Raw genomic sequence first — 17,081 nt, 5'->3', positions numbered from 1 at the left:
TAAAATTGAAGCATGGTTCATGTGAGTAGTGGGGATGAAGGTCTGTCAACTTCAGGTGATTGCTGTGGCGACAGGTCTTGTGGGATTTGTCGATTATGTGTCATGCCACCCACATAAGCTTCCCTTGTGCTACTTCAGTTGTAACTGTCAACCCTAAAGTAAATTTGGACAGGCCATTGGTTTGGATATTGCTGAACCACTGTTACCTGTATTGGAAAAGTAATTATGGGCCCATCATTCTCTTTGAGCACCCCTCAAGGAGTTAGAACAACGTCTGTGTTAAGAACATCATACGACCCCACTGAGAACTTTCCTCTATTTATATTTCCCAATGATCCCAGGAGGATCCAGTCTATTTTGGGTGTATAAGGTAGGTAATGCTATACCATATTACATTAAGGGTCTTCCATTTTTTAACCCAATGCCCCAGGTCTTATGTTCTCCAAATACAGATTGTTATGATTACAAAAATGGGCTGTGACTATGCAGACTTTCCCAGCATATTAATTGATCAAATTCTTGTCGAGTCGTCAACCAGATAAAACTGTCATCTGTACCTGGCCGCCGTCATCAGGCAATAAAAGCTAAGCTTCTCCTATTGCTAAGTGATTCGAACTCTGAATGATGGCACCTTTAAATACAGCAAAAATATGAAAGAGCATACACTAAGATAATGTGCAAGCACTCGAACATAGCTGCTGTAAAGTTACAAGAAGAGTTGGAGCACCCCTACTGGTGAATACTGCAAAAAACAATTTATTGTTAAAAATTAATACTCATAGCCAGCCAATTCAAATGTTGTTTTTCTTCATATAAGATAAAACAGGATTTCAAGTTTTACTTAGTGGTTATCCATTACTATTGTTAATGATATTATCTGATAGTATGATTTCAAAAGATTCTTTGAAAACACAGTCCCAGTAACACAAGGTGTTCGCAAGTATTTGTGTCTCACTAGACTGCATCCTATGTTCCTCTGTAAGACAGTGATCAGCCACCGCAGATTTGTCATGTAATAATCACGTATGGAGATGATGTTCGATACATCTGTCATTGACAGGACAAATAGTTTTGCAACAGCATATTTTATCGCACTCACATAGTATTTTGTAAACACCAGACTTCCTCAAACCTAAATCACCTTTAACAGAGCCAAGAAGTACTCTAATTTAGCTGGCAGATGGAATACACATCTCATTTAATGTTTCTTCAAAACCCTACCTATCTTGGCAGGCATGTTCTCAGCATATGGAAGGAAAGCAACAGTACTGAAAGTGTGTTCAGCTGGTTTAGGTAATGGTCCAAACTCAAATGCTTATCGAATCTGTCTGTCCTTATAACCATCATGATTAAACACATCCTTAAGATGTTGCACGTCTTGTGGCAAATTCTCAGCATCCGAGGTAGCATATGCTCTATGACAGCTAGTAGCATGAAAATACCTATAGTATGTGCCCAAGAATTCTGTCATTATTCTTATAAACTATTACATCCAAAAAGGGTAGACCCCTTCTTTTCAACCTCCATTGTGAATTTGATGTTAGGATGGAAACAATTGAAATGGTCTAATAACTGGTACAAGAAATCTATTTCATGTGGTCAAACAAGAAACAAATAATCAACATACCTCAATAAACAAGTAGGCTTCAGAAAAGATGTTTTCAGGGCCATATCCTCAAAGTCTTCCATAAAAAGATTGGTGACTATGGGGGATAAAGGACTCTCCATAGTCGCACCATCCATCTGTTCAAAATACTTGTCATTGAATGAAAAATAGGTGGATTGTACATGAAGCAGAGTTTCGTCATTTCTATGTCTAGTTTTTCATTAATTAAGATCAATAACTCTTCAAGAGGGACCCAAGTTAGAAGAGATACCACATCAAAACTGACAAGTAAAACAGAGGTACCAAGACAAAGCGACTTTAAACATTGAATAAAATTCATGGAATTGGAAATGTAGTGTTCACATTTGCCCACATGAGAGATTACGACTGACATTAAATATTTTGCTAAGCTGTAAGTAGGTGCACCCAAATTACTAACGGCCTGGTGTAACAGGACCCCCATCTCTATGTACCTTCGGCAAATTGTATAATCTAGGTGGAATGGCCGCACCAGGATGAAGTTTTTTAATAATGTTCTCAAGTAATCAGCTCCTCTTCAGAATAAAGTCATTGTCCATTTTATGAGATCCATGAGATCCTTCTCCAATACATGATACGACAGATCCTTATGTAAATCATACATCTTAGTCATATAATTGGCCTTGTAGATTAAAATGGTAGCATTGCCTTTGTCTGCTTGTAAAATTAATAATATAGGGCCCAAACCAAATAGTACTCCATGGAGGCCGAGCACAATGAAAAAGATGGGAAACCTCCTGTCTGATCTCTTCCGCCCAGTCTTCCAGAAGACATGACACTGCTTGCTCAACAGAAGAAATGAATTCCATGATTGGAACACTTCTAGGCAAGGAAGCAAAATTTTAACCTTTTTCCAATATTGAAGCCGCAACATGTTATGGTTGTGTTTAATCATAATAGCTATATCGACAGACAGATTGCTGAAGACACTTCCAGTTCTGTGGCTTTCCTTCCATATGCTGGGAACGTGTCTGCCAAGATAGGTAGGGTTTTGAAAAATTGTGAAATCAAATGTGTATTACATCTGCCAGCGGAGATTAAAGCATTCCCTGGCTCCAATAAGAACGATGTAGGTTAGAGGAAGCCTGACGTTTACAAAATACACGTGAGTGTGAAAAAACCTACAGTGGCCATGGCCAAACTATTCATACTGTCAATGACAGATGTGTTGAACATCACCACCATACGTGAATATCAAAACCTGACAAATCTGCAATGGCTGAGCATCGCCTTACAGAGGGATATAGGATACTATACAATGAGACACAAATGGTTGCTTAACTGTGATTGTGTTTTAAAAGAATCTGTTAAAATCAGACTAACAGATAATACAATTAATGATTGAATATAATATAAGTTACATATTGAATATAATGTAAGTTACATCATCTTTGTTTTTAGATAATACAATTTACCGCAATAGTTGATCCTGCTACAGTAAAACTTGGAATCCTGCTTTATGAGATATGAACAAACAATGGAATGTGAATCGGTTTGCTATGAATATTAATTTTTAATAATAAATAATTATTCACCCCTGGAGATTGTGCAACTTTTCTTGTACCACAGGACAGCCGCTATGTTTGAGCCCTTGTGCATTACCTCAGCACATGCTGTTCCATATTTTTGCTGCTTCTAAAGGCTCTGTCATTCACAGTTCAAATCAGTTATTGATGAGAGTGGCTTAGCTTTTCTCACTTGATGATGGTGACCAGATGGACCATGGAATTATTGCGTGCAAATGACAAGAAGTTGAATAAAAATGTGCTGCTTGCTATGTCTCATCTTTTAAAAATGACCCTGCAATTTAAACATATACCATTAACACATTCACACATTTTAAACTATATGCCATGAACAACTGCCACTGGGGAAGTCAGTTAGCAGATCCACCACACTAATTTGATTTGATTTTTGTTTGTCTCTTGTGAGGTTCCAACTATCATGCTGGTTTACAGAAATCCCCAAAAGTGACTGTAATGTGTATTTATTCATGGATAATAAGTTTCAGTCAAACACCAACCTTCAAGTCACAGATCAACATTACATCAAGTTAAAGGGAGGTTTCTTGGAAACTGGTTGTCCATAAATAAATACACACTACAGGAGCTTTTGGTGGTTTCCATGATGCAGTTCTTTAAACACGTTGATTCTGCGCAGCACTACTGTGCCGTTTACAGAAAATATCATACTGGTGATAAAGATTAAGACATGCTTACTGCTTCAAAACAAAAGACCCATTTTTTGTACAACAGGTCACCCACTGCAGTTTGTTTGAGAACACTGAATGCTAACAGCCATTATACTTTTTTACTGTACTACAATCCTAGGCATTATTTAGCACGATTCTCTTTCAAGAGATCTTACTCTATAAATAAATCACAAAGCTGTTTTCACTTGTATATAAAGATATAAGGAAGTTGAGCTTAAAGTAATTCAGCTTTCAAACTTGCATCCATCATTGGAACATGCAGGAGACAGAGTGTGTGTGCGCACACACACACACACACACACACACACACACACACACACACACACACACACACACACACACACACATGTATGCATCTCAGACACACACAACCAATTGTCTCTGGCTGCAAAGAAATGAAGGAATATCCACAACAGTTAGAATTGTAAATTCTTCAAAAATATTAGCTTCAATTCTTAGATATAAGCAGTTTCAACATGTATCTTAATCTGGATCAGTACCCACAGACTACTAATAGGCTCGAGATTTACAAAAAAAATAATAACTAAAATATGGAATATAGAAAATAACAGTTGATCACAGTTGTTAGACATGGTCAGCACAACAAGATTTCTTACTTTCATTGCTCACAAATCTCTCCCAGTTTTCATCCGTAAGATTTCCCCATGACCCATCCATGGGAAAGTTTTTTATGCATTTTTGTGTGAGGACACCCATGTAAATCTGGAGGCCCATTAAGGCAAAAACAGATAAAGAGAACATGGTCAATATGATCACATCCCGCAGATTCTTCACAGATTCAATCACAGCACCGACAATGGTCTTCAAACCTGTAGAGAAGACAGTAAGGAATTATTTGCAGCTTGTTGTAATAATTCTATTTTGTTTTAGCCATAATTAGCTAATTAACTAATGTTGCCCAGTTACTTAATGAACCAAATCTGTTATTTTACAGAAAAAGGAATCAAGGAAGACAATAAATGTTCCTCCCAAAAACAATGTGAAGATTTAGTTTACCAACGAATTCACACAAATATCCCAAAACCGGTCATGTGAGTAAAAGTAAAAACTCCTCATACTGGGTGTGGAAGGAACATTCATTGACTTCCTAAATTATTTAATAACATCTATCAACACAGTAAAATTAAAATAATTTTAAATGTATGTTTCTACAGGTATATATCAAGTCCTATCTTCTCATCACGTCTGGTATGTCTCCTCTGATATGGAATTCTGGATGACTTTCTGAAACTCTGCCCATTTCATAAACCTCACCCGTTCTTTTCTGCCATTCCCCCTTCCTTCCGTAACAATGTCTTTCCTCCTCATCACATCTTGTAGGTCTCCCCTAACATAGGTGAGCCAGTGGCTTCAAAAGGCTGCATATTTCCATAACAAAAGTGTTTTCTCCTGGTGCCACATAGTGAGTAGATTTTTTTATATATCCAATTATATTACATTTTCAAAAGCTAAGAACAGAGATTACATCTCATGATGAAGACTGGATCTAGTGGCAGCAATGAAAGTGAGTTGTGCGACACCTAGTAGAATCAGTCGCAATTATACTGTGCTGCAAGCTCCAAAGGTTAGTTTATCCTGTTATTAAAAAATAATAAAGCTGACCACTAAAAGAATATTGGCTATGTACATGCAAGAATGAATTCCATTATTGTAAATGAAAAATGTGTTGCTCATTAGCTTTTTTAATCAAACTGGGAGTTTCCACTTATCTATTGTCCAGAATGGATGCATGTTCTGAGGGAAGTCACCTATTACTAGTACTGCATTATTGTAAAGGAAAAAAGTGTTGTTCATTAGTTTTTAAAACAAAATAAATGTTTCCATTTATGTACCATCCAGAATGGATGCATATGCAGAGAGAAGTCGCATTTTACTAGAACTGCAGTGAGTTGCTTATTCCTGCTTAAGTTGAGTGTATGCTTCTGAGTTAATTGATTTGAGATGAAGAGTTGTATAGCTTCAGGATGAGAAAACAGCAACCATATTGCACCAAAATGGTTCATATGTAATTTTTTTTTGGAATGAGGAATGCGGCGGTACTTTTGAATACAAATTTTCAAAAATTATTCCTCTGTACGGATTACAAAGGCAAAGGTTGTAGGTAAAGAGAAAAGAAATTTTGTTTCAATTTAGGAACTCAGTATAATGTGCTACAAGTATAATAAATATTTTGAAACAAATTATACATTTAGGAGAATACACACATAAAAGATATAGAAATTCACAATCTTTAGGAGCCAGTGGTCTCATCTTCTGGCAGAAGAATTGAACGGATAGGAAGGGGGGTGAAGGAAAAGGACTGGCAAGGTTCAGGAAATTGGGAAAAGTCACTCAGAACCCTTGGTCAGGGGAGATTTACTGGAAGGGATGAGAAGGAATGACTGATTGTTGGTGCCTGCACTACATGAGATTTGAAAACTTGAGTACTTAAAGATGGAAGACATGGTAACAAGTAAGACACAGATAACAGAAAAACATCATGCCAGAGTAAATAAAAGTGGAAAGCTAAGTAATTTTATGCATGGTAGACAGGAGAGGAGGGGGTGTAGAAAAATAGGCAAGTTGGAAAATAAAAGAGGGTGAAGAAAAGGAATAGATACTGAAAAGAAATCTTGAGACGATAGAGATTAATATAAATTTAGGCCAGGTGAGTGGCAAGAAACAAGCACGTCTTGTAATGCACAGTGACACCTGCCGAGAGAAACTGATGTCATGGGAGAGTCCAAATGACAAGTGCGATGAGACAGGTACCAAGGTCATGACTGTCATGTTGCAGAGCATGCTCTGCATCACGATATTGTGTATTACCCTTACAATCTCTCTATCTATGCCCATTCATCATGATAACTTGGTGGTAATCATAACAATGTTGAAAGGCAAACACTTCTGCATTTAGTACCTCTCCTCAAGATCCCATCCCTGTGGTACAAACTGATCTATAGTCCCTCCTTAAGACCTCAGGCCCCTCATGGAACATCTTATCCCACCCAACCTGTACACTCCAATCCTTTATCTGCTTCCAAACATCCACAGACCTGATCATCCTCGTCGTCCCACAGTCATAGTTTCTAGCTTTAATGCACCCACTGAACATACCTCTGGCCCGATTGATTGATTTCTGCAACTTAGAGCACAACTTTTTTACAGCAATTAATTTACTTATAATCAATTATTCAAAATGACAGTCATAACCGCGTTATTTATTTTGCCGCCAACAGGTTTCAACCCGCATTGGAGTCATCTTCAGGGAAATTTACACCATTTGGTCGCTCTCTGGAGTCGTCACCCTGCCTGTGCATGGTTGGTAAATAGTTATCAGCATTCTCAAAAAAAAAAAAAAAAAAAAAAAAAATAGAAGCAATTATGAAAGACAGATTAATGATTTACATGAATAAATACAATCTTTTAAGCAAATCACAGTTTGGTTTCCGAAGTGGCAAAAATACGAAGTCAGCCATAGTAGAATTCACAAAAGTTGTACTTGATGCTCTTGACAAAAATGAGTGTTTCACAGGCATATTTTTGGATCTTCTAGATCTACATCTACATGATTACTCTGCAATTCACATTTAAGTGTTTCGCAGAGGGTACATCAAACCACAATCATACTATCTCTCTACCATTCCACTCACGAACAGCGCGCGGGAAAAAAGAACACCTAAACCTTTGTGTTCGACCTCTAATTTCTCTTATTTTATTTTGATGGTCATTCCTACCTATGTAGGTCAGGCTCAACAAAATATTTTCACATTCGGAAGAGAAAGTTGGTGACTGAAATTTCGTAAATAGATCTTGCCGCGACGAAAAACGTCTTTGCTTTAATGACTTCCATCCCAACTCGCGTATCATATCTGCCACACTCTCTCCCCTATTACGTGATAATACAAAACAAACTGCAGCAATATTATAACAGAGGATGCTCAGTAGCTCGGTACAGGCTTTTGTTGAAGTTTGAAGAACATACCTTCACCGAGGAGTCAAGCAGTTTATTGCTCCATCCTACATATATCTCGCGAAGAGACCATGAGGATAAAATCAGAGAGATTAGAGCCCACACAGAGGCATACCGACAGTCCTTCTTTCCACGAACAATACGAGACTGGAATAGAAGGGAGAACCTGCCACACGCCGTCAGGTAGCTTGCAGAGTATGGATGTAGATGTAGATGTAATGTAATAATGGTCACAGTGTTCTGCTATAAGCATACATACATTTATATAATAAACCCAGGACTTAGCATTCATATTGTGTTCAACTGTCACTGTGCAAAAAATAAGTGGAATCCAACAGTATTAAACACTATTTGTGAAGGGCTTGACGATATTTTGGTTGACACATAACAGCATCTTGGATGGCCAGTCATCGATAGATGTAGAAGTAATTTCAGGTGTGTTCCAGGAAGTGCATTGGAATCGTAGCTGCTCACAATGTAAATTAATCACCTGGCAGACAATATTAATAGCAGCCCCACACATATGTTTGCAATGAAGTGCCTTCTGAAAAAATTGCAGCGATGTCCACTCAAGATTTCACATTGATGCAAAGATTTACCACTTGCTTTTAAGTTCCAAAATGTAAAACTGCATCCTTAACAAAATTTAAATCTTATGACTTAAGCATCAATGCGTCTCAACTTGATTCAATCAATCCATACAAGAGCTTGCTTGTAAGAATTTGTGAGAATACGTAATGGGATGATTACATAGGCTCAATAGTAGGTAAAACAACTGGCAAACTCTGAAAATATAATGTAACTGGAGAGATAAAAAAAAATCTATTCACCAAGTGGCAGTAGGAGATAGCAAAGTTGGCTCCTTCTGGCCAGGAAGAAGGACGGAGGAAGAGGACTGGTGAGGTCTGGGAAATGGAGAGAGTTTGTAAAAGTTGCCCAGAACACCAAGAGAGAGGGAAGATTTATTGGTTGGGATGAGAAGGAAAGAATGAAGGGAAGACTCTCCATATTACACACACAGGACCACAAAGGCAAGATTAGATGAATTACACCACAGCAGTCATTTTTCCTATCCCCCAAATGCATGTGGAATGGGAAGGTATGGTAATACAGGGTACAATGGCTACAAACAGTCTTCCTTCCTATCCTGACTGCTAAGTCTCCCATGACCTGGGGTTCTGGGTGACTTTTCTGAGCTCTCACCATTTTTAAACCTTGTCTGTCTTTTTCCTCCATCCCTCTTCCTTCGTGTTCAATCCTTCTGTCAGAATAAAGAGCCACTGGTTCTGAAAGCTTGCACATTTACTTATCCTTTACACATGTTTTCTCCTTCTGCCACTTAGTGAGTAGATTTTTTTAAATCTATTTTTCATTAAAATGGCAAAGTTTGGTTCATTTGTTGGATACTGGGAAAATGTAGTCAGTCTACAAAGGAGATTGCTCACAAAACATGCATTTGACTTACTGTAGAATACTGCTCAAGCATGGAGGACCCACATCCTAGAATATTGCTCAAGCATAGAGGATCCATACCAGATTGAACTTACAATATACAAAGAGGCACAAATGGTTGTTGGGGTTGATCTGGTGGAAGAGATCAAACGGCGAGGTCATCGGTCTCATCAGATTAGGGAAGGATGGAGAAGGAAGTCGGCTGTGCCCTTTCAAAGGAACCATCCTGGCATTTGCCTGAAGCAATTTGGGAAAATCATGGGGAAACCTAAATCAGGATGGCTGGATGCGGGATTGTACCATTGTCCTCTCAAATGTGAGTCCAGTGTGCTAACCACTGCACCATCTCTCTAGGTACCACAAATGGTTAAAGATTCATTTGACCTACAGGACAGTGTTACCAAAGCACTGAAAAATATGAACTAGCAAACATTTAAAGATACACACTAACCATCCCACGAAAGCCAACCTACAAACTTTCAAGTACCAGAATTAAGTGAAGAATTTAGGAATGTAATTCAGTCCTCTCCATAATGTACACACGGAGGTCACAAAAACAAGATTACACTAATTCCAGTGCAGGATCATTTTTCCCATCCTCCACATGCACATCAAATGCGAAGATATGTTAATATGTGGTATGCTCAGAAAACTCTGCCATGCACTTTAAAGTGGTCTGCAGTATATGGACAGACACAAAAAGGGGCTGCCTGATAAGTGTATACCTTCCAGCACATTCGCATTCCAGCAAAAAACTGAAGGTAAAATTCATTTCAACACCGTACTGCTAGGGAAGGTTTTTTTTTTTCGCACTCATACATTTTTCAGCTCATTATGTGTTATTTTCACCGAGTTTGTAATTTGTTATTTTCAACAACCCTACACACAATGACTACATCCAGGTCTTTATCTGTCTTACAAATAGCTTTCTACTGATTAGTGTCCACATTCTCTCATGATATACATGCCTAGTTACGCAATAATTTTTAATATTAATATTAAGTGGGGACCCTTCACACCCATACTTGCATGGTGACAATTCAAAAAAGATCTGTCATCTCTTCTTTGGTCAGTATCTAAAAATAATTCCACGAAGAACATAGCAATTTATTTTTGCCTCATTTGTTAATCATTTGTAACTTTCAGAGAAGGTCACAAGTAGGGAAAACCTACCCATTTCTCTTCTTGTCATGTTAAAATTTGCTTCTTTTGCCAAAACTCAGCAGAGACTACACAGTCACACCTCACTAACATGTTGTGCGGACGCAATTGTGACAGAATTCAGAGACAGTCATCTCTAAATTTGTTACTTGAGTTACAAAGGAAAAGTAAGGTCAGCATCTTATTAAAAAGCACATCCTCAGTACAAAATAAACATGTAAATACTTCGCTTACATAGTTCCAGAACTCATAGCCCTTCTCATTACACTAGCTATTAATGGCTCTTAAAACTTACATTCGGTTATCAGAAAAGTCTATGGTTAGTGGAACAACATGGAAGATGGTGAAGTTTTGGATAATAATAACACTTTCCTCTGTGTGAGCTATCATTTGCCACAATCTCATTTTGACATCTCAAACTGTTTATGAAATATGAGGAATGTTCTGGATATTTCATTCTGGCTTCAACGCTCATGTGGTGTGATCGCAAATGACTGCACTACGTCAGATCAATTTTCTCGAGATTGGTGACAGACGGAGACCTCCACCCATGTCTACAGAAAAATTCAATATGTTAGCTAAATTTCATACACAGCAACATATTAAGTAATATGCACCAAATGCAAAATCATTGTGATCCCTATTTTTCATTTCAAACTTTTCTGAATTTTGTGCAGTGTATTGCTTCCACATAAATATCACAAGACCTATGACTGTTATTGAAATGATGGGCATGTTATAATGAGTGTGACATATAAAGCTAGAAGTAACACAGAAATGAAACTTTTTAACCAAATAGTTTCTGTACAATTGTTTGAGAAAGACTGCAGGGTGCGCACATTGCTTCTGCCATCGCCGACCAGCCGAAAGGTGGCAAACGCTTGTCGTCCTCCCCTTCTTAACAAATGAATGAACTCGCCCTGCACTTTGGATGAAAAGTGGTCACTATGCATCAGCTACCATATCCTGCACAACCTGCTTGTACTTTGAAACATACTTAATTCACTGCAGTGCTCCCTAACCCTCTCTCCAGTGTACACATGCCTGTAATGATTCTTAATGAAAGAGTTACAACTGTTTCTGTGATCAGATACTGTGGTTTATTACTAGCAATAAAGGCAAGTGGTCTAAGGCACTGCAGTCATGGACTGTGTGGCTGGTCCCGGCAGAAGATTCAAGTCCTCCCTCGGGCATGGGTGTGTGTGTTTGTCCTTAGGATAATTTAGGTTAAGCAGTGTGTAAGCTTAGGGACTGACGACCTTAGCAGTTAAGTCCCATAAGATTTTTGAACTAGCAATAAAATATAAAATGTTACTTCAGAAGTGGAAATGACACCAGAGACCAAAATTTACATTGAACAGACATGATGGAGAACAGCACGGAAATAGAAAATGTACTACTTAAAGATATAGATTTCTCTCTGCAATACACTGGAAATATTAGAAGCAAGTTTAACAGTGACTGTTTATGGTGTTACTTTTGTTTATAAAAATGTTATATAGGCTGCAATCATGGGCCATGCTCGCCCATTTTAATGTAATATGTGGTGTTGATTAATTGCTGGAAAAGACTCTAGATACAGTTATCCGAACTACAGAAGTTTATGGTGTGAAGATATATAGCACATACAGGCAAAGTGTAAACATCATCTGCTAAGTCACAATATGGACGAGGGTGTGTGTTAAGTGATTGTGAAGGACTGTCATTGAAGAAGATAATCACAAAAACAAAAGAAATAAGAGGAAGACAGATGCAAAAGTCACTGCAGGAATAAATGTCACACTTGCGAACCCCGTCAGCAGCAAAATAACATGAAGGGAGCACCATGAGCAGAAAATTGCAAGAAGAACTGCAGTTCCAAAACCACTCATCAGTATTGCAAATGCCCATAACAGGAAAACGTGGTGCTGAAGCCATAAAACCTGGACTTTGGAGAAATGGAAGAAAGTTATTTGGTCAGATGTGTCTTGGTGCATACTGTTTCCCATGTCTGGCTGAGTTTAAGTCCCAAAAGTGATACCTGGTAGGGGTCTGGTGATGATTTGGGCAGCCATAGTATGATATTCCATGAGATAGTATGATATTCCTTGAGACACATGGTTACTCTACAAAGTCACATTATATGGTAGTCAAGGATTATATGGCCATTGTGGTTGTGGCTCATCAGGTCTATCCCACGGTACAACATTTGTTTCCCAATGTTGATGCTGAGTTCCAAGATGACAGGAACTCTTTTCACATGGCTCAGATCATCCAAGACTGGTTTTGTGTGGAAAAGGATGAATTGTCACATCTCCCCTGGACACGTCAAACACCAGATCTCAGTATCGTTGAACCTTTGTGATCTGCTTTGGAGAGAAAGATGCGTGAACACTATCCACCTCCAACATTGTAACTCGAACCTGCCACTATTTTGCAGGAAGGATGGTATAAGATTTCCTTGAAAACCATACAGAACCTATACTTATCCATTCTGAGATGACTGCAAGCTGTTTCGAAAGCTAATGCTTTTCCTACATCATATTAGGAGTGGTAATACATTATTCATTCGACTGGAAGCTGTTTTGAATGCCAATGGTTTTCCCACACTGTATTAGGCATGGTAATGTGTTGTTTTTTGGTGTTTCCATATTTTTGTTCACCTCCTGTATATGATTCAATGATAACATTCTTCACTTAAAACACAGCACCAGGATAAGAAACCACAATATATTAAGTTATAAGAACAAATAACCCTTCTAAATGTAACACTTCTCCGCAACCTGTAGTCCAACGGACAACAAAAATTCAGGTGATCAATTCTCAGACTACTCTAGGTAATAAGTCTGTTAGCAGACAGGATGAGAATAATCAATTAAGTTAACTTGGACTGAATACATGAGAAATTGTGATTTCTCTCATCCTTATTGCCCTACAATGCAGACATAATAACCTTCAAGAATTGTTCGGAACAAGTGAACTTGGGAAGTTACTTTTAATGTTTTTATGGCTAGCCTAAAACAAAAAAGAGACAAGTATTTCTTTAAAGCTGGTAACGATTAAGACTATCATCAAGGAAAATTTTGGTATAGAAAATTACAGTAGTTAGTGTCATTATATGGAATGTTAGGTCAATTTTTTTCCAATAATGAAGACCTCCGAACAAATTAGTGGGGAGCAATACTTACACTGTAGCTATATACAAATCATGATTGAGATCATCATGTTACAAAAGATTTAGCCATTATCATTTAATACAGTATACAACAAAGGATGGCAGAACTGATCTTTAAACACTGATTTTATGTAAGTTCAACTTCACATACTGATTTAGGATTTCCAGGTAGTTTCAGCTGAAGTGAAAGTAGGAACCTCAGAAATTTACATTGTTCAAGTGTACAAACCACCTAAAATTTAAATGAAAAGAGGACATTGGTGCGGTTTTATTAGACATCTGTCAAATTTATTTATCATTCATGATGATTTCAGGTAGCTCTGTTTTGCATTGGGCACTCATGTTAACAATTAGAACTGACACGAACTGGTGACTCTCACAGAAGACAATAATTTAATTACAGTCAACTTTATTGGACAGTGGTTAACAATAATATATTTACAATTAATTTCTATTGTTCGATTCTGACCACTATCCCACTGAAATTCAATCAGATTTTCAATCACGTCAAATGAGGAGTATGGAGCTGATAGGAGTCAAATGTAGCTTCTTGGCCAAAGTGCTACATGATCACGGAAGACCTGGTGAGAGACACTGAGCTAATGCCGTCTCTCAATAAACATTGCAAGAAAGTAATGAATTGAGGGAACAAGACAGCATGAGGTTCTATGCCTCAAACAAATGGAGGACTTTACAAATGATGAAGTCAGTCTCTCTGGTCGTGTCAGACAAAGTTGAAACAACAGTCACAGTGTTGGCTGAGATCCAACGAATATTGCAATAGTCAAATACTACAAAATTAACTCTCCTACAAATGGATAAGAGTAAACACAAGGTAAAAGACGAAACAGGAGAAAAAATACAGATGCAAATGGTTATGCAATTTGCTGAACAGTGTTGAGCATATCTTTCGTCGAACTATTTTTTATGAAATATTTTCAGGTGTTCAGCTCAAAACATGAATGCAAACTTGGTATCACAACTGCCAATAGAACATGACAAAAATTCTGATACTTCTACTGATGCAAGGTTATATGTAATCAGTCACAGCACTGTGGAAAATTCCCCATTGAATTCCAGTTTAACCGTCAAAATTGTGCCTAGGGATTCAGTATTATCCAAGAATAAACAGCACATTCAATCAGGGTGGTTTATAGGTTAACAGTTGATGAACCAACAGGAAATCAAATTTTACTAGCGGATGAGACAGACTTTCACTGTCTAAGTAGGTTTCATTCTGGTACTTTCACAAACATGAAAGACACGAATAGTTATTCCCAACAGTCTTAAACCCAAAGTCCTTCAACTGCTACACAATGCCACTGGGGCATCATATGTACCACGTGCTTTGCCAGAGAGTATGGCTACTGGAAAAATATAGATAGAGACAAAGAAACAATGCTATTTAAATGCCACTTACACTAAAAATACCAGTCAGCTCCTCTTCAACAATATCTTCTGTGGACACAGGCATCTGAACCCTGGTCACATTTAAACATACACTTTATTGCACCATTTTTAGGAACCTACTAGCTGATTATCATCAATATATTTTCAAAATTTCCTTATGTCAAACAATGTCATTGATTACTTCTATGAAAACAGTTCAGTTCAGGCTTTGTCAACGACTTTCTCCACTGAAGAGTTGCCAAAGTCAATAGTTATGGGAAGTACTATTAAGTTATCATCTCAGGAGATCAAACTTTTTTGTGAAGGAAATGGCATTTCATATTTCAAAACCACACCATTTCATTCTCAAGCCTACAGGCTTACTGAAAGATTTGTATGGGCTTTCAAGTCACACATGATAAAGCTCACTCAGTAGTACATTACAGAAAATGCAGTGTTAATATTTCTTACAGAGCCACTCCAACAGACAAAATCTCCAGCTGAAAAATTTCTAGGTAGGCCACTTTTAAAGCCACTCTTGCATCCACAGGTGGAAGTTTTTTCTTTCCCTCTTTTTTAAGTAAATGATCACATATTTATTACTATGTAGAAATATGGAAACAAATATTGGGTACCAAGAAAAGCCATTCAGCAGCTCAGCAATATTATGTATAAAGTTCAAATTATTGCTGGTGTAACAATGTGCCATAGAAATCAAATGATGTTGCTATGCAGTCATGCACATATAGGCAGAATTCCTAGGCTGCTATTTACCAAGTGAGGTAGGGCTGTGGTTGGCACACTGGACTCACATCCGGGAGAACGACAGTTCAAATCCGTATCCAGTCATCCAGATTTAGGTTTCCCAGGATTTCCCTGATCTACTCCAGGCAAATCCCGGGATGGTACCTATGAAAGGGCATGGCCAATTTCCTTCCACACCCTTGACACAATCCGACCTTATGCTCTGCCTCTAATGACCTTGAAGCTGAGGGACGTTAAACCCAATATTTCTTCTTTCCTTCTTCCCAGGCTCTTCTCTTTTTCAGGCACATGCGACTTTTAATACAGCCAGCTCTCTTGGGAACTTGCATTTGCAGCCGGCAGCTAAAACTGACTTAATCCAACTGTAGCCAACCGATAAAGGCCAGACGGAGGTGGTCATCCATCATGTCTCATTCCACAGAAGATGGGAGTAGATGTGGCAAACTGCTCGAACAGCCACCCCCTCATTGATGTTTTGGATCCTGTTTTACTTGGTGTTTCAGGCAAATGCCAAGTGGAATAAGAATGTTTTCATCTACCAAATACATGAGTCTGCAAGCATGGAAGTATGAAGCTAATGAACTCCCCCCACCCCATGAGAGGTATACCGCATCTGTAGTTAGTTATGGTACACAGCTGTATCCACAGAGGGCACCACTTGCTAGGAAGTTTCCAATCATGGCACCATTTAGCTATGGTCCATCACCACACAGACAGAAAACATAACAGGAACTACATTATGCTTCAATCACAAGACTTATAAGTAGTACAATCCATCCACCAATAATTAGGTCTGCCTGCACAGATAGTGGGTACATGAGGAATGACTCCTTTCATAAGCAAAACAGTTCACAAACAAACATTCATCCACCATGCACAGGTAAAAAGTGGTCGCACACCTTCACTCAGCCAGTCGTTGCAGATAAGCAGTTGTTGCCAATCACCTGTTACTGAAAAGTTACCACAGTCACAGCTCAGCAGCTGTCAATGAGTTTTCATCAGATAGTCAATGTCTAGTATTGAAGTGTGTATCATTTACTCAGCCTGAACTTCAAACCATCTCCACACAGCAGTCCAGGCAGAGTGACTACTGGGACAGTCAACATTCACAGAGTTAGGTTAGACCAACGCCCAGAACTTTTAAAACAGTGCTACACTGTAGTAAAATGAGTATTTATTTAGGAAAAAACTTTTAATAAATTATTATTAATCATATCTATTTGTGTTGTCCGACTTATTTTTTGTAGTAGTGATCACACTGTAACAAGACAAGCAACTACTTTTGTGGTGTATAGAATTCACTTCTCACAACCTTTTTATTGGCTGCCAA

General features: G+C 38.1%; 1 protein-coding gene across 1 annotated transcript in view; it reads right to left on the bottom strand.

Annotated features, from left to right (window-relative positions):
- LOC126281447 (sodium channel protein para) overlaps positions 1-17,081 on the bottom strand; it is a 1,486,858-nt gene that overhangs the window by 657,552 nt on the left and 812,225 nt on the right. The window contains exon 11 of the mRNA XM_049980418.1: positions 4,475-4,687. Within this exon, the coding sequence (XP_049836375.1) occupies positions 4,475-4,687 (213 nt within the window). The remainder of the gene's footprint in view (positions 1-4,474; positions 4,688-17,081) is intronic.

Source organism: Schistocerca gregaria, chromosome 7 (assembly GCF_023897955.1).
Source record: "Schistocerca gregaria isolate iqSchGreg1 chromosome 7, iqSchGreg1.2, whole genome shotgun sequence".
NCBI classification, from domain to species: Eukaryota; Metazoa; Arthropoda; class Insecta; order Orthoptera; family Acrididae; genus Schistocerca; species Schistocerca gregaria.
This window is presented reverse-complemented; position numbering and strand designations above follow the sequence as displayed.